Consider the following 24,379-nt stretch of genomic DNA (forward strand, 5'->3'; position numbering starts at 1 on the left):
TATTTACCTCACTGGCGGGCATCAGGGTGGATAATTCCAAAAGCACCTGCTGCCCCGCCTTCTTTACATTCATACATATTCAATAGATACCTGAGAATAGGTCGAGTTAGGATAGGGTTAGGATAATTAGGCCACTGAGAAGTCATTTAACATAAGTTCCCTCCCATTTGTGCTTGCAGCACTGTGTCCTGGTGGGGGTCGTGGGGGTCGTTGAGGATGAAGGCTTGAGTCTCCCTTGCTCTGAAGTTTTCACCACCTCCCTTCACACAGACTCAGTCGTGTCTTGAGTTTCTTCCAAACCATAAAACAAGACAACCAGTTTTCCACTTTCAAGACACTGATGTTCGCATACTGGTGTCTTCCTAGCAGTACACAGAGCATCCCAGTTCCACCTTGTCAGCACAAAGGGCCCCAGGACCTTGCTTAATTTACAGTTACGCTGTGAAGCTCCTTGTAGAATTACATTGTCAAGCTCCTCTTTGTACATACAATGAGAGTTTTAATTGTTCTAAGTTTTTCATATCCTATTAATCTAGTTATTTCTAAGCTATCTATCACTCCCTTCAGGTATTTGTGCACATCGATGAGTTTCCCCCTGAACCTTCTCTCCAAGCTGAACAGTCCCAGCTCCCTCAGCCTTTCCTCACGGGAGGTGCCCCAGTCCCTTCAGCATCCTTGTGGCCCTTCCTTGGACTCTCCAGTGTGTCCGTGTCTTGTACTGAGGAGCCCAGAGCTGGTCACAGCACGTCAGGTGTGGCCTCGCCAGGGCAGAGTAGAGGGGAAGGATCACCTCCCTCGACCTGCTGGCAGTGCCCCTAATGCAGCCCCCATTAGTGTTCTTTGCAGCAAGGGCACATTGCTGTCTCACGTTCAATTTGGTGTCCACTAGGACCTCTGTGTCCTTTTCTGCAAAGCTGCTTTCCAGCTGGGTGGCCCCCAGCACATACTGGTGCAGGGAGTTACTCTGCCCCTGGTGCAGGACTTGGCATTTCTTTTTGTTGAACTTCGTTCCTGTCAGCCCATTTTTCCAGCTGTTGAAAGATTTAATGAAATTTAAACATTCAAGGGAGCCTTGAGGCTTGTCTCAGTGGTTTCCAGTGAAAGGACAAGAGGCAATGGGCACAAATTAAAATACAAGAATTTCTATTTAAGCAAGAAAAACTCATTTACTCTGAGGGTGGCTGAGCACTGGGGCAGGTTGCCCAGACAGGCTGTGGAACCTACATCCTTGGAGATGTTCAAAATCCAGCAGGACAAAGTCCTGAGTGACCTGCTTGGGTTGACCTTGTTTTGAGCAGAGGGGTTTGACTAGATGATCTCCAGAGGTCCCTCAACCAAACCACCTGCACCACACAGGAGAGTCTGCATGGCTGCAAGGGCAGGAGGTGTGGACTTGATTGCATACGTACTCTGAGAGCCTTAATGGCCCTGGGCAGCCTCATGTGGGGCCCCTACCTCAGACCTGCTTCATCACTGTGCTGTTGTCTTATGGTGTGGACTCTTAGCTGGACCTGGCCACCACTTCTGAGTCTGTGCCGCTTGCCTTTCTTGGGTGCTGTGGGACTGGGCCCTGACTGGTGATGCCTTTATGCCATCAGCCATGTTACTCACCTCGGTTCCTGTCCCTTAGGGAACAGAAGACAAGAAAAGGGATGTCAAGGGGAGAAGAACTAACAGCTTTCACGTTGCTCAAATATCATGCCATTAGTGCAACATTTCAGTGAGTAATGTAAACTCGTTATTGTTTAAACCTCAGAGACCTCTTCCACATAATCTTTGGGGTGTATTACCAGATGGAATTATGTTTGTGTGCTGTGTACTGCATGTCAGGTAAGCTTCGTGCAGCTTTGCCAATTCATGGACATATGCAAAAGATGGCATCAAAGAAAAAGCTTTAGGGAGAGGCCTTGTAAAAATTCTGAATTTGGTATTTGACCCATGACACAGGCACATGGAGATAAGGAAGTGTAATACATAATGCTAAAAGTAATGTCCCTAACTTTGTAAGGTCATGGACCTGAGGAAAAATAATAGAAAAAAAACCCCACCGTGGAAAGCATTGTGGAAAAAATTCCCTTTATTTTTCAAATATGCAAACTATCTTTATTAACACTGAAACTCACAGCATGAAGGAAAAGCCCTCAGGAATTAACATAGTCAAACTGCCAGAATGCTATGAACACACTGTACAGCACTGATTTCCAGTTATCTCTTTCTTCCTTGGGCACAGCAAAAGAAGGACTTAAAATTTCAGGGCAGTCTTCACAGGCAGATCTGACTCCTGAAACAATGCGCACATATCACATGCATAATGTGACACATGGCCTATTGTCTGAAAATCCATATTCTTCATGGATTTTCTCTCTTAAAATTAATTTTGAAGAGATGTAGCCTAATCCAAGAGCTCCTCAGGTATGTATGCATTGAGATAGCTCTCTGTTTCATCCCAAATGTTGCCCATCTAATCATTAGGAATCAATCTGTTTGCAAATAGGAGACATTCAGAAAGTTTCTGCAAGTAGAAGCAGCAGGACTGCAGTAAAGAAAAGACTGCATAAACTCTCAAGTATCTGACATTTAAAAAGACAGTTGATAAAATGATTTAATACTTTCAGTTATCCAGTTTTGAAGGCTGAGCTAGTACAAGGTCATCTTTGGGTTTGGAAGGGGTACAAACATTTGTATACTTGGCTGAGCTCTTCACGCCTGCCTCCTTGCCAAGTTGGGTGCAGTGGGAACGTGGGTCCTTGGGATATACGCAGGGAATTCAAAGACAAAGTGGAGTATTTTATGTATACATTGAGAAGTTCTCATGTCACCAGCAGGTACAACTCAAAATCAGCATGCACTGAGCTCCTTCCTGGTAAACTTTGCTTTGTTAGAGACTCATTACTGCAATGAAGTAAAATAGCCTCTGTTGTTTTAAGGATGGGATTAGTTGGGTAAATCAAGGTGGGCATCAAAATGAAGTATGCAGCTTTACAGAGCAAGAGTTTAGTCTTGCCTTTCCTTCTTGGTTTAGCAACAAAAAATTAACCGTGCACATGCACCCCTTTCATATATATATATATATATTTGCAAATTCCTGACAATACTTTACTGTTTGGGTACTGTAAACAGGTAGATAATCCCAATCATTAACTGGTTAACAACATGGGTAAACACCAGAGCAAAAAACTGTCTGCTGTATTCTGAAATTCCCCATGGAAGACTGGTTTGCAGTGTTTGAAAATGAGGCCTCTACTTGATTGTGCTCCATTAATCTTACGTTGAAAGCAGAAAATCACAAATGGCAAGGCTTGGAGTGTGCTGCTTTGTGGGAACAATCTGGGATCATGTTGATGCAATGTAGTATGGAGAGCCCCTTTTGTCATATGTTTACATGTCTGCTAACAGCAACTGAAAACAGGTTAGACTGCTGCTGAGTTTTATTAAAGTATCATTAGAATCCTTCCAGATAGTTTTTAAAAATGATTGAGCTGGAAGGACCCTTTGCAGTATCTCTAAACCAGAAAGCACGTGCATATATTACAAAGCCAGAAGGGACCCTTGTGATCACCTAGTTTGACTGTCTCTATAACCCAAGCCATAGGACTTCCCAGAATTAATTCCCGTTTGAGCTAGAGTCCAATCCAACAATCTTTTCTTCCAATTCATCCATCAGTTTGCCCTTTATATACAGGAAGTCTGTTCAGGATTAGAATTCAATGCTTTCTTGAAAAGTTGGACAAGTAGTCTGGGGAAAAAAAAAAAAAGAAAAACAAGATGCAGTTCAATATGGACAAATATAAATTACTATTTATAACAATAATCAACTGCACAAACACAGACTGGGAAATTACTAGCTAGGCAGCAGTTCTGCTTAAAATGATGTAGGAACTTATCATGTATTACCACTGGAGTGGAGTCAATGTTATCAAGCTGTTGAGAATAAATAAAGTGCTTTATTAGGTTTTGTAAGCAGGTCTGTTCTTTATGAAAGTTTAGACTCATGTCAGCTGAGCTGTGCTAATGATAAGCTATCTTAGCTCACTATAGATACAAACTAATGCAGTGTATCTTAAAAACTCTTTGGTTAAGATCCAATCTTTAGATACAGCCATCTCATCAAAGTAAGAGTTGAACCTCACTAAGATTTAAGATAAGATGAACAGACTTGAATTTGCTGCATGTATGCAGCATGGACAGTTATCCTGATCAGCCGATGCATAGCATCCTGTTAAACTCTGGTAACCTGAGTCTAAGATCTAAATCTTAATGTACATGAAATATTCTTTCTTCAGTATTATCAGAACTAATAAATCTTTAGTTGGATTGTTGCGTCAAATTTTAGTTACTCCACTTTAAGAAAGACGTGGAACAGTGAGGGAAAAGTCCAGAGGAGAGGAACGTGAACGGTTATTACCTGTGAGGGTATACGGGCTCTGTTTAGTCTAGAAAGGAGAAGAGCAGACATTATAATACTATTCATACAAGATGAAAAAATGCTGCAAAGAGGAGGATAATAATTTGTTATCCTGCTCACTTGCCCCCTGCTGGAGCAGATCTCTTGTCAGAATAAGCAACCTGCCTCCCACAGTCAGGAAACAACCTGCTATCTTAGGGTCTGGAGCCAGCTACTACTAATTGGAACTACAATACACTGCTATTTACCCTGCTCTGTTACCCACTTCCATGTGAAAGAGATGCGTTCATCTCAGATTCCTAACAAGCGTCCAGCCCATAAAAATAGAATACTCTGCCTACAGTATGTGGAACGTGGCAGCACCAATATACAATCCTGTGATTCCTGAAGGACCAAAAAGAGCCTCAGGATCTGGCTTGGACATCTCAAGAAATGTGTTTTAGGAAGCTTTGTTAGTGCTGCGGACCTGAGCTAATCACGGGCAGTCATGTGGTTGTGGTTGGCAAAGTTGACTCCAGCTGATGCCTCTGAGATCTTCTTTCCTGAGGTCCACTTAGATGCACCTCTGAGTGTGTGGCTAGGGTTTCTGGATGAAAAGGATCAGTGTGGAAAGACGGGGTAAAGGGGTTTAAATGACATACTGGTTTTGGAATAATGGGCAGACCTCAAGGAAAAGCTGCCCAGTTTAGATAGTTTGGCTGTGCAATAGGAGGCTGCTTGCTGCTGTTCCTGAGCTTAGCCATTTCTAAAGCAGGGCAGCTACACTGCAGCAGCCCCAAAACTGTGGATCCTTTACATCTTCCTGGTTATAGCTAGACGTTATTTTCTTGAAGTTCATGGACCTGGATATTATGGAGCAAGCCCTGCTGATGTTCACTGGAGTGAGAGATACAGGCTGTGTTCCTGGCCGTGCCAGGGAAGGGGGATAGAGCATGGATGAAGCAGGTCCCTACTTCTTTCTTGAGCCTCTGAGATGTTTTGGTTGTTGTGTGGGCTTATGTCCAAGTGTGTTAAACAGAAGCTGAGCTCCATTTGGTAGGAACTGAGAAATTTATCCTGAATTTATACGTTTGGGGTCTGCCAAACTTGTACGAGTGCTGAGAAGTGATTGGATAATGCCTATAAAAGACAAAAGGAGCTGTAGAAAGACAGATATTTGGAAGCACATTCTGGAGCAGTGTGACAAGGGAAGTTGCTTCGGAAAATAGCCAGAGATGAGCAAAGGAACAGTTTCCTTAGGAGTCTTATGATGAGGAGTGAAACTGTTTTCTGAGCAAATCTGGGATGGCAGGGAGCCATTCCTGGCATGGAGGTACCACCCAGCTGTTCAGGTGGGCAAACTGTTCTTAAACTTTGCATTTCCCCTTCTGGTTTCACCAAGAGAACAGTTTGCGAAAGAGCAATGAAGTTAACTGGTGTTTGGCAGAGATTGGTAAAGCAGTTTCAGAGGCTGAATAATGTATATAATAAATTCTTTAATTGTTCACTGCTTTCACAATCCTTTAGCAGCTTCCACTAATGAAAAGCCTATTGACCCCTGTTTGTGCTACCAGCCGGCACAGTGAGCCCTGTCCCTGCTGTGTGGTCCCACGTTCCATCAGGAGCTGGGTGACTCTAGTATCTGCAGCCAGAAGGGTTGCCAGAGGAGTGAGAAGCTGTCAGGAAGCATCAGCTGCATGTCTGTGCGAACACCAGGACTGCGAGCAAGGAGGACACTGTGTCTGTCATAGACACTCTTGCCAGTGGAGAGCTGAACAGGAGTGCTGGGGCTCTCCAGAGATCTCTAAATGGCCAGTACTAAAAGCTTTGCGTGACTGGGGGAAGCCACTGACAAAGTGAAGGCCTTGCAGCAGTATCCTGTAGGGCAGAGTCATCATGGCAACATTTTGGTGCCAGTCCAGATGCGGTGGTGTCCCTGACCCACCTTGCCACTTAGCTGTGCTCTATTTTAGCTCAGAAATGGAGGAACTCCTGGTCCAGCTTGTTCGCTGAGTCTTCTTTACTCAGGTCTAACTCTTGGACCCCATCAGAACAACTAAATCAGGCTTTTGTGGAATAAACTTCCTTTGCAGTGTAATTTTCTTCTCTAATGCCAGTCAGAAAAAGATGGGGGAGAAATGGGATCAGGGAAAACTGCATGTGGCAGAGGGGGGAGAAGAGTGTGCATCTTGAAGAGTGGATCTTTCTCTGTCCTCCACTATGGACTTCTGTTTCAAGTCTTGGCTTTTTACTGCATTAATCTGCGCTCTGCTGCCCGATTTCACAGTGCTGTCTCACTCCTGGGGTGCCTGTGGGTGTCGTTCTGGGGGCAAACCAGCTGGGAGAGCCGCTCTTTCTCCTCTATCACAGAATTACCAAGTTCGCAGTCCTGCGCATCCAGCTCATGCCGGGAGAGATGCTCCACAATGCCAGCCCCCAGAGAATCCCCCAGGACGTTGGTTGTTGTTCTGAGGCGGTCCCTGAAAAATCAGAGAGAAAAATCAAATATAGCTTCTTAGTAACAGCTAAGGGTATGAACACTACTTCAAGAAACATCTTCAATGACACTTTTTCTACTTTTAAAGTCACTCTAATAATTGATGCTTCAACATTGCCAGGAAAATGACTCCCAGAGAACCTTCCTTGATTGATAGCTCTGACCACAGGCTTCACATTTGTTCCTGCTCTGTTGTATTCCCAGTTTCTCACTGAGAAGTGTTGGACTTGCCACAAAATGAGAGAAACCTTATTGTGGTTCCACACGGACAGTTCCCTTTCCGAAGAGCTGCTAAGGCCTCTCTGCAGACTTAGGTCAGCCTGGCCGCATCTGTTACGCTTGGCTTGCATTTTGTTTTACAAAAAGTGCAGAAGTTCTGGTGCAAACCTATGACTTAGTGCTGCTGTGGAACCAGATTTCCTCAACATGGACAGACAGTGTACACCAAGACAAGGCACCAGATTTTTTGTGCAATATAGCAAATCTAAACTGCCCTTTGCAATGAAGTATTTTCCACAACCACAACTGTAGGTAAGAGCTGAAGCTATCAGCAGTGCAGCAACCCGTCACATCCTTCAGCAGTAACAACAGATAAGACTTTTGGTACCTGATTGAAACCAATCTTTTTGATACCTCTAGAATGAGAGGTAACCTGGCATCTTAGGAGGCAGGACTTTTTCCAGCCAAGTTTGTTCTTATGTACAGGTCACAGAAATGGAGGTGTTGGGCAAGACTGTTTCCAACTGTTCAGCCAATGCTGGGAGCAGACTTTGGCTGCTTTGGCTACAAACCAGCAGTACAGGATACAGAACAGAGCAAACACTGGCAGTGTATCCCTGAGTCAGGATTTTGTTTTGTTTGAGAAGCCTGAGGGAGTGAGGACTATGCACAAATGCATTCTTCAATCCAGTTCCTAAGAGCACTCCTATGAAATCACTTGTCCCAAGGTTTAAAAGGGAAAGCAAGATGGAATGGAGCAGCCTAAGCTGACTAGCTGCACCCATCTCAGCACTCCTCAACCTTGTACAGCCCAGTCCCATACCACTTTCTGGGTCTGATAGGGCAGAACCATCACTCTGCGATGTGAATTTGCTTATTAGTGGTGCAACCTGTCCCTGTCAGTCTGGAGATAGTTTCTGGGTGCCTTTTAAGATAAAACAGACTAAGGGCTGCCTGATGGGTGACCAGGCTTGATCTGCAGGTGGCCTCTGATGCCTTGGGTCACTGGAGCACAGGGTGAAGACTCCAGCATGGGCAGAGAGGGCTACTGCACAAAGGTCTCATGGATATGGGCGTGTTTTAAGCTTAATGATATGGGTTACTGAGACTGCTTTTAGCAGAGATGTTGGGAGCACAAATGAACTCTGTAAGCACTGGCAGGAAGCGCGCAACAGTGCATGCTGCTGAGCAGAGAACTTACAGAAACCAGTCCACAGCGATGATCAGCGTAATGTCTTCAGTAGGCAGCCCCACTGATGTCAACACTATAACCATTGTCACCAGTCCTGCCTGGGGAATACCTGCGGCTCCAATGCTGGCTGCTGTGGCAGTGATGCTGGAGGGAACAGGAAAGCACAGCTATCAGCAAAGGGAAGAAAAGAGGTAGTTACATTTGCAAAAATGTCAGGAAGTAGCTCAAACTCATCATCTACAAAACACCTTGGCAGCCTTTCTGCCCTGGTCACTGGGCAGGGTGGTGACACATGGGACATCAAGAGAGCAGCCAGGCTCGCTGCTGCCAGGCACCCATTCATAACAGGCTGCACACTGCAGCTTTGGCTAAGGGATGGCCCAGACCTGGAAATGCAATAAGGGCTCAAGTGGAGCCTCAGGGACATGGTACCCAAACCATGTGCCTCGACACTTGGAGGTGTAGTACACCCTTCTTTTCCGTACTTTCCCCCCCTCATTGTATCTTCTGAGCAAAAGAGGAACCTGAACACACCTCAGATAAGCAAACAAAACTGAAGCCCTTCCTGTAGTCCCAAAACTCCTTCAAAAGTCACCTTATTGTGATGATCTGCCCGAAGTCAAGTTCGTAGTTGTTGACTTGTGCAATGAAGATGGCTGCAAGGGCCTCATACAGAGCTGTGCCATCCATGTTAATTGTAGCTCCCACAGGCAGGACAAACCTCGTGATGCGCCTGTCCACACCATTGTTTTCTTCCAAGCACCTGAAGGTGATGGGCAGAGTCGCTGAGCTGAAAGGAATTTAAAAAACAACATGAATTGGGTATATGCTGTCTTTGGAGGAGGGACTCAGCTTCTGGCTGGTTTATGACCTTACCCACCTGCTTTTTCACCCTGCCATGTGAGCCAGAGACCAGAAGCTGCTAGGAGAAAGAACAGTCTAAGCAAGGCTTCCTCAGATATGGTGCATGCTGCAGTTGCACATTCAGATATGGCTTTCCTCAGGGGGCTGGGGCAGGGCTTTTGTATCCCTGAGGTTGATGATGCTTGTATAACACCAAAAGGTGATGTTGGAGGATTCAGGGTATGTAGGACAGAGCCTCAAGACCAAAACTCCTTTTCCAGCTATTAAAAAATCTCGAGTCCTTTCTTACCCACCCTTAGTGCATAAGATAAGAATGACCCATGTGTAAGAATATATCTTGCAGAGAAAGCAGAGAATTATTTCTGAAAGTGAGCAGGAAAAATGCTGTGTGTGTTTCAGTGTGAGAATGCATGTGGGAGACAGTGTTATGGGCTTGCCAGGAAATGAACATAGCAAGGAACACGGAACTTAGTGAAACAACAGCTACTTACAGTCCCTTGCCTTGGCTGTGCTGTGTGGCAGTATGTGTCATTGAACATATTGGTGAAGTTTAATGCCAGCTGCATACAGTATGTGCTCCTGGGAGAGAGAAGTGTGCAAATGTGTGCAAGCACGTGTGTGTGAGAGGTATGTGCACGTGGGATAACGCTGCAAATCAATGAGATTTTATATTTGTCCTGAACTCAGCATTTCAGTGCTGCAAGCAGAGTCAGCTCCATGTTTGGCAAGGAGGAATATGGGCCATGCACTGATGTTTTGAGGTGGCCACGTGATTAGGGCTTCTGAGCAGGGGAATGGGACTCTTTCCACTCTCAAGTGAGCTTGGCTGGACCTGTGCAAAAAGCTGCTAGTGCTAGAAGTTGTGAGACCACAGTGCTGCATGGCACTGGAGTGCTGAGAAGTGCCAGTATCCACACCAGCCCCAACCCTAGTCTTACGTAGCTGTCGTACCTTGAGGAGGTGCCCAGGGCTGTGATGAGAGCCTGCAGAAGCCCTGCAATGAATACCCAGGGGTTTCTGTGAGTGACGATGAAGTAGAGCAGCGGCAGGATGCAGAGGGCATGAATGAGGAGTCCAACGATGACAGTGAGCGTGTACATCCCCAGCTGGCCTCCCATCACTGCTAGGTCATCCATCTCCAGGATTTTGCCAGCAATTAAAAACATGATCCCAACTGGAGCATACCTGTGGCAGAAACACAAGGCCAATGCTCAGAACTGGCACCCACACTTTCACACCAGCTGTACTGCATACTGTCTGGACAAATCCCTGTAAGCCAGCACACCAGAAGTGCTCATTGAGCCTAATTGTTGGATGATGTTGCTGGTTTCTTTTCTGGAACCCTGGAGATAGGTGGGACTTGTTCACCACATGGTCAAAAACCAGCTCTTGTTGCACTTTCGGGGACCCCAGCACTCTGTTGTGCTCACAACTTGGGCACAGTGGAGGTTTCCTCCTCCTTTTGGGTTCCCTATATGCTTCCACAACACTTCTTGTAGAATTGATGGCAGAGGTTATGTAGGGGAGTCTTCAGAGTCCCTTCATTTCCTAACAGAGCTTGGGCTGAGAGTATTTTCTTTTTTTTTTTTTTTTTTTTATGGAGAGGCACAGGGGAGTACAGAAGAAACACAGAATCAGGCACTAAAAGCAACAGTGTCCTATAGGCTCTAGGGTATCTTCAGACATTCACGTTTAGGGAACAGGAACATATAGGGAAACCATATCAGGTGTAGCAAGGACTGGGCATACCAACACCTGTGAAAGCAGCCATGGCTTATATAAAAACCCCTTTTGAGGTACACTACTATCCTTTCCATTCCTTGTGGCTCTTTTTCCCCTCCATCACAATGCATGTCATGAGCAGCAGTGAGGCTCCACGGAAAGGAAGCCGTAACACAGACACGGAGAATATCATGGACACTAAACTAAACATGGACAAATAACTGGGACCAAAGAAAATCCCAGCTCCATGGCCACACCTCTCAGGGCTGGGCCTCTCCAGCTCACGAGCTCACATGCAATTCATGCACAAGGCTCAGAGGTCCACATGCCAAACTCCAACTTAGCCTGGGAGGTTTGGAAAAGTTTCAGGAAAGGATTTCACAAATATTTCATTTCCTCTGACCTTCCTCTGAGAAGACATCCTTGGCTGCAGCTAGCGACCAGATCTCCCTAGGAAAAACAAGCTCCTGGGAGACAGTCTGCAGACTGTGGCTTCAGGGAGGAGCGCTGGGCTGTAGCTGACAGTCCAGCCTCCTGTACCAGCAGGATCTGTTCAGTCTGGAGGTCTCTCCAGACACGACCTACTGTTTGCACACAAGCAGTTTCCTGAGCGTAACTGATGTGCACATCAACACCCTGCCTTCCTTCACTGGAAGGGGGAGCTGAAGGAGGGTGTGTTGAAGGCACCTCAGAATTGTCTCTGGGAGGAGTGTGCAGGTCTACTTGTTCCGCTGTGCTCCTGCTCTCCCTTCTGTGCCCTTGGGCATCTCTTACCTCTTCCTAGGAAAGCAAGGCCCCAAGTTCTGGCTCATCCATAGAGGAAGAGACTCCGGAGGGGCTGGGGCTCCCCAGCGCTCTGCTATGAGCTCAGGGTTGTTCTTCCCCTTTGTGTCTTTCTGTGCAAAGCCTGTCCCCCTGTGCTGAGGATGTTGTTCTGAGGTACAAGACTGTGACTAGAAGACCAGGGAAGGAAAGCTGGAGCGTTCTAAAATGGGGGAGGGTGCCAGGCTGACAGATCCTTTCCACGTATTCATGCATTTCCATGTATTCTGCCAGCCCTGCACCTCTCCTGTCTTGCAGTACATACCACAAACGCCTATTTAGACTATGAGCCCTGGGTGGGTACAAGGCTTAAAATAACGAGATTTGGTAACATGCTGCCTTCTAGAGAAGACTCATCTCAGCAATGCCTCGGTTATGTGGGCCATGTAGCAGAGGCAGCCTTACACAGAAAGCAACAAGCAGCTGAGCTCTAGGGGAGTCAGGATCTGGGAGACCTCAAACTGAAAGGCAGTAACTTTGAGTTGACCTTGTCAACCCAACTCAGCTCTCAGAGCTAACGCATACGGGTGCCACCCTGAGTAGCAGGGAAGTGGCAGTAGGTTATTGTGATTCATAGCTAAGTCAGACTCCTGGAACACAGCTGGAAGGAAAGCTTTTGGTGGGAAAGCCTCACACCCTACCCCTGCTGGTAAGGCTAAGAGATCTTCCACTCCAGCTCTCTGGTCTTCCAAGGATGTTTCCAGCAGCCTCAAGGAAAGCAAGTCCTGGTGTACCTGATATTTCTAAGGTAAAAACAAAAAACAGGAAATGAAATGTGAACAAACATCCCATCCAGACTTTTCCCTCCAGCCTGATGGAGCCAAAGGAGAGCTGTGCCCATCTGCTTTTCCTGTGCATGTCATCCTTAACGCTACCCCACTTCTCATCAGGTCAGCGGAAACTGCACCTGCAGACCTCCTGCTCCAACCGGCTGTGCTCCTCACCAGATGATAATGGCCACCAGCCTCATGATGGCTTCGTTGAGGCAGTTAAAGAACTCCCGCAGGGCCCGTCCCTTCTGCTTCATGCTGCCGATCACCAAACCGAAGCACATGGAGAACACTACCAGCCCCAGCGCGTTCACCCCATTGGCTGAGCCCGGGATGGGAATGACTTCTTCAAAGGTCAGCACCTCGGAGACGGTCCCCAGGGCATGAGTGATGTTCTCCAGGATGCCAGTGAAGTTCTCAGGCACAGGGATCTGAGTGGTTGTCATGCCTGCTGTGACATTGCTGCTGTGGAGGATGGTTCTGGTGAAGACCCTGGTGCTGTACTGTGTCTTGTACTGAAACGACACAGATTATCAGATGCACTCACAGGCGCTGGTTCAGGAGCTCAGGACAACATGCTAGGCTCTTGCATCCCTTCCTAAAGAAAGGAGAATACTGCAAGTTCCTGCTGATCTGTGTGGGAAACTCTCCTGATCTCAAGCTCCCTAGCATTTCATCAAAGAGTTCATGGAGCTGAAGGTCAAAAGAGACCATTGGAGCATCTCAAATCCTTAGGAGCAAGATATTCTGGCTTTGCTGGTAACCCTTGGTACTGCTTCTAAGGGCACTAGCACTACAGAAGAGACATATCCTTGGAGAACCTGTTCCCATTTCACTGCCAGTCCAAGCTTGCTACCTGAGGTGACACAAAGCCTTCCTGGCTCTGAGTGTGGGATGGGATGGAGGTTGAAGCCCCCCTCTACAAAAAACTTGGAAAGCTTGTGTGTGGGATGCTATAATACAGACTAATGACTGCAGTGCCTCCTGGAGCGGTCAGACCTGGGGCAGTGGGGAGGCAGCATAAAGCAATTGCTATTCCATCTCTCAGAAAAGTAGGTTGGACCATGGTCTAGGGCACAGGGTGCAAAGGGAAGTTATAGGCCAGGCTGGATTTCATACCTGTTTGAAGCAGGCTTCTACCAGGTTGGGCGGGAACATATTCCTGCAGTAAATAAAACAAGGAAAGAATTATTGTCCTGTTTGACTAGCAAGAAAACATGGGCTTCCTGGCCAGCGCCTCTGTCTTGGAGCAGTGTCTCAGGTCACAACACTCACAGTGCCACCTCAGGCTACACAGTAGGTGGGCCCTTTCTGTCTGACAGAAGATGACAATATGCTTATCTGGAGCCAGGCACATCCCTGCGTCTTTCCAGAGTCCCACTGCATCTTTTCAGACTCCAAAAGGTTGTATTTCAGCTATGTGGAAAGAGACTACACACACAGAGCACTGGGTACATTGTAAAAACATCATCAAACCCAACTGAACCTTCAAACAATACCATGTTACAATATTTAATATACTGCCTTGCTCTCAGCCTCATTGCTGCAGCTGTTTGAGCTCTTTGTTACTTTCTGTCTCAGAAACAATGCTTCATGCCACTTGAGATGGTGTGCTGTGTAAGGTCGCAGCAAGGGAGGGAGAGACAATGTCTTGGGAATCACTTCCTCTGTTTCCTTGGGTCAATGAAGATGGGTATTTGGAGCAGCCTTTGATGGGTGAATTTCTGAAGGGCACGCAGTCATTGTTTTCATTACCTTTTTTCTGAGCACACCTTGGCCTCTTGCATTAAATACCTCGAACAGAAGGGCTAGGCTCCAGAGCTCCAGGCTAAGCATTCAATCTCAGAGTGGCAAAGCCAGCTAGCTAGGCTGAGCTAGAAGTAGTAGGCTGGGCAAGACAGCCATAAACCTCTGCCTAAGAGTGTATGCCTAAAGCTGTGACACTTCAAAAGGACATTCCATGGAGGAATCAAATATCACTGAAATGGTCTCAACATGAAACCATCTTGTTCACCTACCTCACCAAGTCCATGAAGGCATCTGTGGTCTGCACCTGCTCAATTCTGCCTTCTCGGTGAAGCTTGTCCTTAGATCCTTTTCCTGGATGGATGATGATCACCATGAGGATGCCAATGAACACTGCTATGATTGTTGTCACCATGTAGTAGACAACAGCCCGCATCCCCATCTTCCCTGAGGCTCTGCCATCCAGCGAGGCCATTCCTGCGGGGTCACACAGAGAGATAAAGTGAGAAAGTTTATTGTCTTAGAGGCAAAGGGGAAGCCCAAGGAAGATTCAAAGTGTGCAGGGTGCATGCGTGAGTCGGACAGGGAGCTGGGGTCCCTAGGAAGCACAGCATACGAGGGGCAGACTTCGGAGCTCTTTGGAGCTCCTGGGTGATGTTGATACGGGAGAATGTGACTTGTCGTTATGAAGAAGCGTAGCACTGGTGGGTCTTAGGCTGCAGTTGGGAATATAGCAATTTCCTCCTAAAGCTCTCAGAAGGGCAATAATGCCCTCCCAGCACATTGGGCTTTTAAGTCCCTAATGGTGGGATGTTTCAGGAGGTGGAATGCCTTGCAGTCCCTTCTGCTGCCTGAAAGCTTGGCTGGCTGGCATGTCTTCTATGAGGACCTGGATAAAGCAAGCTGTCCAGCTGGTGATCACCTCCAGCTCTTTTGGACTGACACAAACTGACCTTCCCTAGGCTGGAGAAAATCTGAAGTTGACTTGGGCAACAAACTTGTTGATGTTTGAGGTTATGTATGATGACATCCTTGATAGTGCTCAAGTGCTGGGCATCAGAAACACCACATTGTGTCCTCTCCAGTTTTCTGAGAAAGCACAAGGCCTTCTGCTCCCCCTTCTGCTTCCCTTCCCCCTTGCTGAGCCAGCAGGGTTATGAGTGTGAATCATGTGGACTACAGCTGTAGGTTCAGGCCTATCAGGTCACTATTAGCCAAGCTAACCCAAGCGCCTCCAGCTGGGGTACAAAGGGGTGCTCCAACAACAGCTAGCATCTGTCTGTGCTGGTTATTGCCTTGCCTGAAAGCAGCAGAAAGCAATTCTCACCTGTAATCAAGCTGGAGACAATGAGAGGAAGAACCAACATCTGGAGCATACGCATGAGCAGCTCGCCGGGGAAGGAGAAGTACTTGATCTGGCGATAGGTCAGCTGGTAGGGCCGGAGGGAAAATGCCAGGATGATCCCTGTGGATCAGCAAGGGATGAGAATGGAAATGGGACAGTGTGATCCAGTGGTCTGTCCCTCAGTCCTACAGTGTGGCTTTTCTCTTTCTCATCTCCTTTCAGCTCCTCCTCTCCCCAAAGGAGCAAATGTTCTTTCTTTTTCTAAAAGGCCATGATCCAGTTTTTACTGTATGCACTCTCTCTCCCTCTGACATATTTATATGCATGGGAGCCTCGTGCTAAACCACAGGTCTCCTTGTTGCTCTGTCTGCTGCTCCTCTTGGATCTGTTCCCAGGAAGCTCATAAACACAAAAATGCTGTGACCAGAGAAATGATCTCCCAGACCAACCTAAGTGTGACTACACAGTTCAGAGACTTTGTCCACCCACCTCTTAAAGCTTGAGTTTGGCCAGTGAGTTAGAGACATATAGCCTGGATCAAAAGCTAGGGACAATCCACTATCTGCTAAGCGGATTTAGTTTGCGCTGTATCTCAGCCCTTTGCATCAGTTCCCCCTCCTGGACCTGTCACGCTAAAGCTGTGGGATGAATCTGAAGAGCCCTGGTGCCTGCAGCTGCACTGACAAGAAGCCTCTGAACAAACCGGAGTGATTTTTCATGAGGATTGGTAGAGTTGGACCATCAAACCCTTTCTGTTGTAGACTGTTCCTAAGCTGCAGCCAGGAGGGATCAACAAGGACTCCCTCACACAGCCCCTCTGCATAGTCTATTGTTCTGGCACATAAAGGTACTCCTGAGGTGGACAGTACTTTGTGCTGTCAGCTCATCACCTTTACCTCCCCAGCCAGATCGTTACGATTAAATAAATTCTTTGTAGAATAAACAAACCTTTCCCAACATTTATAAATGGTGCCCAGTGTTGCCACCGACTCCGTACCTAGTAAGACTGCAGCAATGGTGAAGAGGACGAAGGCATTTCTCCTGAAGAAGCTTTTAGCGGTGTCAGCGGTGATGCTGTTCATCCGCTTCTTGGCCCGCGCTGCCCGCTTCTGCACCGCCTGCTGGAAGCGCTGTACCCGGCTCTCGGCATTGAGCCGCTTGGCTGCGTCCTCGTTGAGGAACAGGCTGTTGACGTGACTCTGTTCACTCATGGTCAGCACGGCTGCTCAGTCCCCGAGGCACGGCTCTGCCTATGCTGGGCAGGGAGAGGCACAGACAGGAAAGCGTGAGCTGCAGCACCCAGAACCTTGCCTTCATTTTTAGGTAATTTCCCTGGGGCTCTGAGCTGGTTTATTTATTTATTTATTGATTAACAAGCTCCTCTGTGCCTCTGCAAGGAGCAGACCCCAGGGCAAGGCAACTAAAGGACTGCCAGGGTCTTGTCACAACTCTTCTGATGTCTCTGGAGAAGCTGTGGCCTCTGTAGCACCCAACCTGCACCGAGGAGCAGCTTGTGGTGGCCTGGGCAGCCAGAAAGGGCTTCACAGCCCCCCCGGCCTGTTCTTAGGAGTTTTATCAGTTTGGACAGGAATGAATTTTTATCACCTGGCAATATAGCCACTTCCTGTACACAAACTGTTCCAAACAAGACCAGGCAGCAAACGTTTCTGACATACCTCCTAGATGGGCTTGCCTACTGAAACAGCTTTCTCCATGACAGCGAGCAGCACCGGCTGTTTCTGCAAAAAGGAACGTAATCCCTTTGCCTTCTGTGGAGCCTGAGGACAATGCTTTACTGACTTTCCTTTGAAGCACAACAGGACTTTCAAGTAGTATCTTTTGTGAGACTCCACTGATGGGGTTAACCTGCTGTCCTTCATAAATATGAAGACTGAGGTCAAACCTACTCCAAAGAGGTAAATAAAGAACCAGTTCTGCTCCATTACCTGCTGGCTGCAAGGTCTGGAGAAGTCTACTGTTCTTTAACTGTTTGTTTTTTACTATTGTTCCCATTGTCCTCAGGACAAAAGAACAAGGAGACCACACAGGCACACCAGTCCACTCTGGAGTGCTAGAAGACTCCAGCAAGCCAACAGTTCTTACCATTAGAAGGATTATTGCCTGACTAAGCAGGTGCAACTTTCCTAATGTCACTGTGCCTTGACAGCTACAAGGTCTGAAAATGCTTATTGTTCCCAGAGGTTTGCAAAGATAATGCAAGACTAGCTGAAACCAAAGAGGAACAGTCACCTTAGCACACCAGCAGATGCTGAAAAACCTTGCGTGTTGCAAGTCCAATAAAAGCTACTCCATTTGCAATCCTGAATTTAAGTCAAAGAAACCGTCACAACTGGGATTGCATTCTCTGTAAAATACACATCTGGTGCTTGGACCTAGATAAGTGTCAATCATGCACTGAAGATATTGCCTCAAAGAGGAATTGGTTCATGCTACAACGTTGCAAGGTCATTTCCAACAGGCAGATGGAGGAAAACCTCCATTCTGATAGATTTGTCTGCACAGATGCTAATAATGTGTTCCTGAGGTTCAGAGCAGTGGAGAGACACCTGAGGTGGCTCAGCCAAGTCACTCTAAGCCCACCCCAGGCTAAGCTGAGTGAAGGCCCCTAGCAAAGATTCTGGGGTTTTGACACAGGAGCCTTGCACTGCTGCGGTGGTTGCCCAAGCTTTTGGATTAACAAACAGCATTCTGTGGATTTCACTCTGCTGATTCCAGCTTAATCACACTTTCTTATTACACCACCCTGCTTTCATCTGTTGATGGAGCCAATATACATCAGACTGGGTGAAAACTTTGCTTGTCTTCCTCCTTTTCGCTGCCAGTCCTCCTACTTTTTGGAGCTACACATGAGAGAAAGAAACTGCAAAATACATATTCCTTCAGCTCATTGAGTTTGTGCCTCCTGACCTCCACACTAGGTGAAGAAACTATGGATTCAATCCTCTGTGCCCCAGAATAGATTTGTATTATTTAGTACCCTCCCAGATACAGGGTTGGACAAACAAAATTATTAGCTTTCATGTTGAGGCTTTCCAATGAGCCAGGACTTTTACACATGTTGTATCCTCCTGTCTTGCCAGTTACTGGCATCACTGGCCCTAGAAGGAAGAGGACACCTCCCAGATCTCAACCTTTGTTATCACAGACAAACTGAATAATCCCTTTTGTGATCCATTTTATCTTTTGTCTGCAGGATTTCCAGAAGTCTGTCCCAGACCTTACTGCACTTATGGTAAGAAAAGTAATCGACTGCACTGTCAGTGGCTGGAGGGATGGAATAGATTAGAATAGACTCTTTCAGGTGGAAGGGACCCACAAAGATCATCTAGGCCAGTTGCCTGATCAATTTGGGGCTGACCAAGTTAAAGCACGTTATTAAGGGCAGTGTCCAAGTGCCTCTCAAACACTGACGGGCTTGGGGCATCGACTACCTCTCGAGGAAGCCCGTTCCCGTGTTTGAACACCCTCTCGGTAAAGAAATGTTTCCTGCTGTCAGGTCTGCACCTCCCCTGGTGCAGCTTTGAGCCATTCCCACGCGTCCTGTCCCTGGATCCCAGGGAGAAGAGCTCGGCACCTCCCGCTCTGCATCCCCTCCTTGGCAAGCTGCAGGGAGCAGTGAGGTTGCCCCTCAGTCACCTTTTCTCCCAATGGGACAAACCCAGAGTGCCCAGCCACTCCTCAGAGGACATGCCTTCCAACCCTGTCGCCAGCTTGGTTGCCCTCCTTTGGACACATTCAAGGGCCTTCACATCCTTCTCAGATGGTAGGACCCAGAACTACACACAGTACTGGAGGTGAGGCCACACAATGCTAAATACAACGGGATAATCCCCTCCCTTGGCCGGCTGGTTATGCTGTGTTTGATGCACCCCAGGACATGCTTTGCCCTCTTGGCCACCTGGGCTCACTGCTGGCTTCTCTTGAGTCTGTTCTCAACCAGCACTCCCAGATCCCTTTCTGCAGGGCTGCTCTCCAGCCATGCCTTTCCAAACTTATACTTGTGCCTGGCATTACTCCGCCCTAGGCGTAGAATCCGGCATTTGTTCAGCTTCAACCCATTAATCATAGCCCAATGCTCCACTTCATCTAGACCTCCCCTCCAGGGAATCAACAGCACCTGCCAGTTGGGTTCCATCAACAAACTTGCTGATGGTGCCTTCAGCTCCTGCATCCGGATGGCTGATAAATACATCGAACAGGACTGGCCCTAGGACTGAGCCCTGAGAACACCGCTGGGGACCAGTCACCAGCCAGGTGTAGCCCCATTCACTACAACCCTTTAAGCTCTGCCCTTCAGCCAGTTCTTCATACAGTGCACTGTCAACCTGTTCATCTCACAGCTGGACGAGAGGTCCAGAAGGATGCTGTAAGGGACAGTACCAAAAGCCTTCCTAAAATCTGAAAAAACTACATCCGCTGTCTTCCCTTCACCCACTGGGTGGGGGACCTTGTCCTAGAAGGATATCAAATTGTTAAACAGGACTTCCCCTTTGTGAACCTGTGTTGACTGTGCCTGATGATTGCATTGTTCTTTAAATACCTTTCAGCAGTACTCAGTATAATATTCTCTCAGTTTTCCAGGAAGTGAGGTTAGACTAACAGGTCAGTAGTTCCCTGGGTCTTCCCTCACACCCTTTTTGTAGATTCCAGCAACACTGGCTGCCTTCCAGTCAGCAGGGATGCGGCACAGCTTCCTACAGCAGAATGGCTTACCACCCAAGGCAATCACTTCTAGAAGCATGACCAGCAAAGAAAGTTTCAAAAACCAAAGACTCTTTCTTTTACTCCCAAACTACTCACTTTTCATGAAACAGCCCAGCACACCTTGGTAAGGTGAAGTGCTACCACACAAAGCTCCCATCTCTTTACTGAAGTGAGAATGGTTACGGTGACAGCTCTGAAATCACCCATCACAGGCTGGCTACAGCCAAACCGGGCTTCCCGTTCACTGTGGTGACCTGAGGAGACCCGTGTTGAGCCAGGAGCATAGAAACGCAGACTCACCTCTCCTCCAAACCTTGCCTCTCTGAGAGCTGGACCATACCACAGCAATGGCATGAACTCCTGTGTGGGGGAAGTGGGAGCAGAACCCACCCATATAAAGAGACTCACCTGCTCTTTTCTCCAGAGGTGTCCCCATCCACGTGCACTGGAAAATGTATTTTTGTGCAAACAGAATGAAATTTCTGTTTCGATATGGGAAAGTTCAGGATTAGTCATTAGATCCCATGTTGCACTATATGCTCAGCAGCCTTCTCAGAGCAAAACTTACTGCAGAGAAGGAACTCACCAGCAGAGCTTGCTCCTTGATGTCCCCACCCTCTTGCTGACTTGCTCCCTTTCTCCATCTGCATATTTTGCAATACAGTGGCCCCCTCCACAGCGCATTCCCTCTGCATTGCTGGCCTGAAATTGTGTAAATATTCTCTATTGCATCAGCTGGAAGTTCTGACTTCTGCAGTAAGTCATCCAAATACTCTTCCAGATTAATGGTCTGTCAATGGCTTGGATTTTCCTTCTTGGGAGGAAGACGGTGGCTTTGCTCTCGGTGAGGGTTCCCCTATTCACGGCTGCTTCTCCAGGCTCCACTCTGCCAGAAACACTGAGATATTTGAGAGAGCATTTTTGGAGGTAACTTCAAGGCTAGACCAGGAAGCACAGGATATTTTGCAAGAAAGTTCGGTGTTGCAAAACTAATGCCTAGTTCCTGGCAATAAGGTTTCACATAACAGTGGAATTTTGGCTATTTTAAGGACATCAGTCAGAAGATGGTGAAAGTGAAAAATGGGGAAGGAAGACTTTTGCACTACACTTTTCTGTCCTGCTCTTTTTGTGCAGATTCCTGCAGATTTTTGTGTGGTTATCTTCCCATCTACCCAGGGAGAAGAGTTCCAGCATGAGGGGAGGAGGGCAAGAGTGCTTAAGGACCTAAAAAGAGCTAGAAAACAGGAAATCTCTGAATCAACTGAGATGTATCTGTTCCAACTCTTAGTGGACGTTGAAGAACACTCCTCCTCTTCATGCCTTGTCTCTGCTAAAAACAGCCAATGTCAGAAAAGCTGAAACCATGCAGTGTGCAGAACTTTCCCATGAGCATGTTTTAAAGACAGAGTCATAAAATCCTGGCTGAAGGGAAAGAAGAGTTAGCCATCACACACTCACCAGGAGACAGCTTCGCTGGAGGCCACGTGTGGTAGCATCAGGGCAAATTTGCACCCCCTTGTCACAAATGGCACACTTTTGGCCCCCATGTGCACCCTTGTCCTTAAATACCGCTTTATCATAAAAAGAACATAAGCAATGACATGAAACTAGCTTCGTTTTCCGAAGGGTATCCTAGCTCTTCTCAGATCTGTGACAAGGGGATGCAAATATGTCCACGCCTACTGAGTGGTTTCTTGCAAGTCTGTCCGACATTTGCACGGTGGAGAATGTTAAGCACAAACCCGAGGCTGCCCATCTGTGGTGGTAAGGACAGTGATGAAACAGCCCTGGGCTCTCTGCTCTGCTGCAGCCTGGTGGCACATGGGGAGAGCCTCATCCCCTGAAACAACGGGAACTGAGCAGCTCCAGACTTAGAAACTGAGAGTAAAATATTGCACACAGCAGAGAAACTGCTTGAAATACTATCTTGAAGGTATAGTTTCACTACAGACTCTTAAAAGGCACACAGGTCCCCACATCCTTATCCATGCCCCTCTCCCAGAGAAAAAGCCAGCTTGTAAGAATGGAGAACTAGGGAAATCAGTAGAAGTAAAAGGCAATCTTCAAATTCATTTAGTTGAAGAAAAAAACAAATCAGTAAGGATACAAGCTCAGTGTCAAATCAACCAGATTTAAAAAAAAAAAAAGTTTTGCAAGTTTTGTATGAAAGGTTTTTAAAGCAACAGACATATCATGGGATGAAAGGGAAGATTCCCCTATGATCACTTGTGGTGACAGGTTGCTAATAAAGAGATTTCAGTTGTGAAGTCCAATAAGAAACTGTGGAAATGGCTGAGCTGTTCATCAGCTCACAAGTGACCTGGAAGATGAACTGCTCTGTGAATAAGTGAAAAGCAATAAACAGAAGAAGAATAAATTTTAGTCACTCTAGTGACTCCAAAAGATACTGGAAATATCACATAAAAGCACAGGCTGGCAGAAAAACAGTGCTAGGGATTATTATGGAAGAAATTAGGGGACAGAAAAGAAAATGGTCTTATGATGACCTACAAATATAGAGCATACTCCAGCCCTGCCCCGTTTGACTTGCTCCGACACCATGTGGCTACATCCTGGCTGGCCAGACCCTGCCCTGCTGGCCATTGGCTTATGCTCAGCTCCCAGTCCCTTTGGGAATTACAAGAGCCCACGCTGCGCCCTGACGAGGCTTTCTTGGAGGCCAGATATTTGGAGTTGTCCCCTGAAGGTGTACGGTTGTGTCCTTTCGGTTGGGATAGAGTTAATTTTCTGACTAGTAGCTGGTATAGTGCTGTGTTTTGGATTTAGGATGAGAATAATTTCAGACTTTGCCTTGTGATAAAGTGCAGAGGCATGAATTATGCTTGTGGGGAATAATACAGTTTTCACGTTGTAACATTTGATGCTCAAAACTGGGGTTTTTTTAGTAGTCAGAAATCCACATGCACATCTTAAATATTGCTATGTCACGACAACAGAAAAAAAATGAAATCGTTGGGGCAAATTTTAAGTTGCTGCTGAAGGAATTTTGCATTTAACTCAGATTCTAAGAAAGCAACTGTGAAAGCCTTCAATTTCTTCTTACTTTGTTTTTTGTGCAGGCTGAGCTTCAGGAAATAACCCAATGTTTGAATTTTATAAAGCTGCCATCACTGAAATGTTCCTGCACTCAGTTATTCAAACAGCAGCGTCAAGAAGTAGGTTGAAAGTATTTCTTAAGTTTCTTTTTCATGTGGCAAAAGTTTTTGCACTTCTGTGTAGAGGCAGTTTGCATCCATAAGGGCCCACAAGCAAGTTCGTATAGAGCAGCATGTCAGACTGCCAGCAGGGGTTAAGGGGAGCCTTTCCACAGGAATGCACGGGCCATGGATCTGGTCTGCTCCATCTACCTGTTTGACGGTGTCTGGGAGAGCCCTTCGGGAATGGTGTCTGAAACTGGGGAGTGTTTGCAGAGCAGTGCCCAACGCTGTACGTCCCTAGGGCTGAGTCCAGGGGCAGGAGTTTGGGGGAGCTGGAGGAGACGGGCTGCACCTGTATGTGCAGAGCTACGCAGCTAAGAGTAGAAAACAGCTCCCAAGAGGTCAGGGCAGTGGTGCTGGCCAGGGCAGCTCCGTTCTGCGCAGCACTGGTGCACTGTGTTTCTGCCAGAGAGCACAGACAGTTTGTGCTGCCCACAGGGAACCCGTTCCACTGTCCTGTTGGTAACCAGTGGGGGAAACCCACTGTCCCAACAGAGCTTTGCATGCCTTAGCACTCCTTCACAACAGGAACAGAAACTGTATTTAAGCCTATGGAAATAAATCTATTGCGCACGGCTCCATCCTCACTCCAGTCACGTGCAGCAGCCTTTGGGTCACAGGGCTGCCGGCTTTCTGAGCATGAGGAGAGCCTGCAGATCTTCGGCCTGGTTTTGTCCATGCAATGGTCAGGGTTAGGCTGCGCTGGGTGAAGAGGAAATGCATTTGACTACTTGCCATGGTCTGGATGAAACTAAAGGTTGCAAACCGCTAATGACAGTACAGCCTTGTCTTAGGGCCTCCATCCACTACATCACCCCTGGGATCCCAGAGCCCTCTGGAGGTCCCAGGTGGGACCAGCACTAGGGTCCAGAAAC

General features: G+C 47.2%; 1 protein-coding gene across 15 annotated transcripts in view; it reads right to left on the reverse strand.

Annotated features, from left to right (window-relative positions):
* Nucleotides 1-2,585: 2,585 nt before the first annotated feature.
* The window catches only part of LOC119147028 (excitatory amino acid transporter 4-like), a 33,969-nt gene continuing 12,175 nt past the window's right edge, over nt 2,586-24,379 (reverse strand). For 2 of the 15 annotated variants that reach the window (XR_005103920.1, XR_005103926.1), the window contains exons 3-14: nt 20,695-21,184; nt 16,559-16,816; nt 15,544-15,681; nt 14,489-14,693; nt 13,590-13,632; nt 12,645-12,985; nt 10,108-10,341; nt 8,888-9,082; nt 8,302-8,436; nt 6,330-6,864; nt 4,406-4,433; nt 2,586-3,736 (exon numbers count right to left, since the gene is read on the reverse strand). Coding sequence is in view for 3 of the 15 variants with exons in the window: in XM_037385474.1 (XP_037241371.1) it covers nt 6,666-6,864; nt 8,302-8,436; nt 8,888-9,082; nt 10,108-10,341; nt 12,645-12,985; nt 13,590-13,632; nt 14,489-14,693; nt 15,544-15,681; nt 16,559-16,772 (1,704 nt within the window). In the remaining 12 variants the exon portion in view is untranslated. Of the gene's footprint in view, nt 3,737-4,405; nt 4,434-5,860; nt 6,865-8,301; nt 8,437-8,887; nt 9,083-10,107; nt 10,342-12,644; nt 12,986-13,589; nt 13,633-14,488; nt 14,694-15,543; nt 15,682-16,558; nt 16,817-20,694; nt 22,624-24,379 lie in introns of those variants that run through there. The other 13 variants (XR_005103931.1, XR_005103929.1, XR_005103930.1 and 10 more) reach the window with 11 other exon arrangements.

This window comes from Falco rusticolus, chromosome 4 (assembly GCF_015220075.1).
Source record: "Falco rusticolus isolate bFalRus1 chromosome 4, bFalRus1.pri, whole genome shotgun sequence".
Lineage (NCBI taxonomy): Eukaryota > Metazoa > Chordata > Aves > Falconiformes > Falconidae > Falco > Falco rusticolus.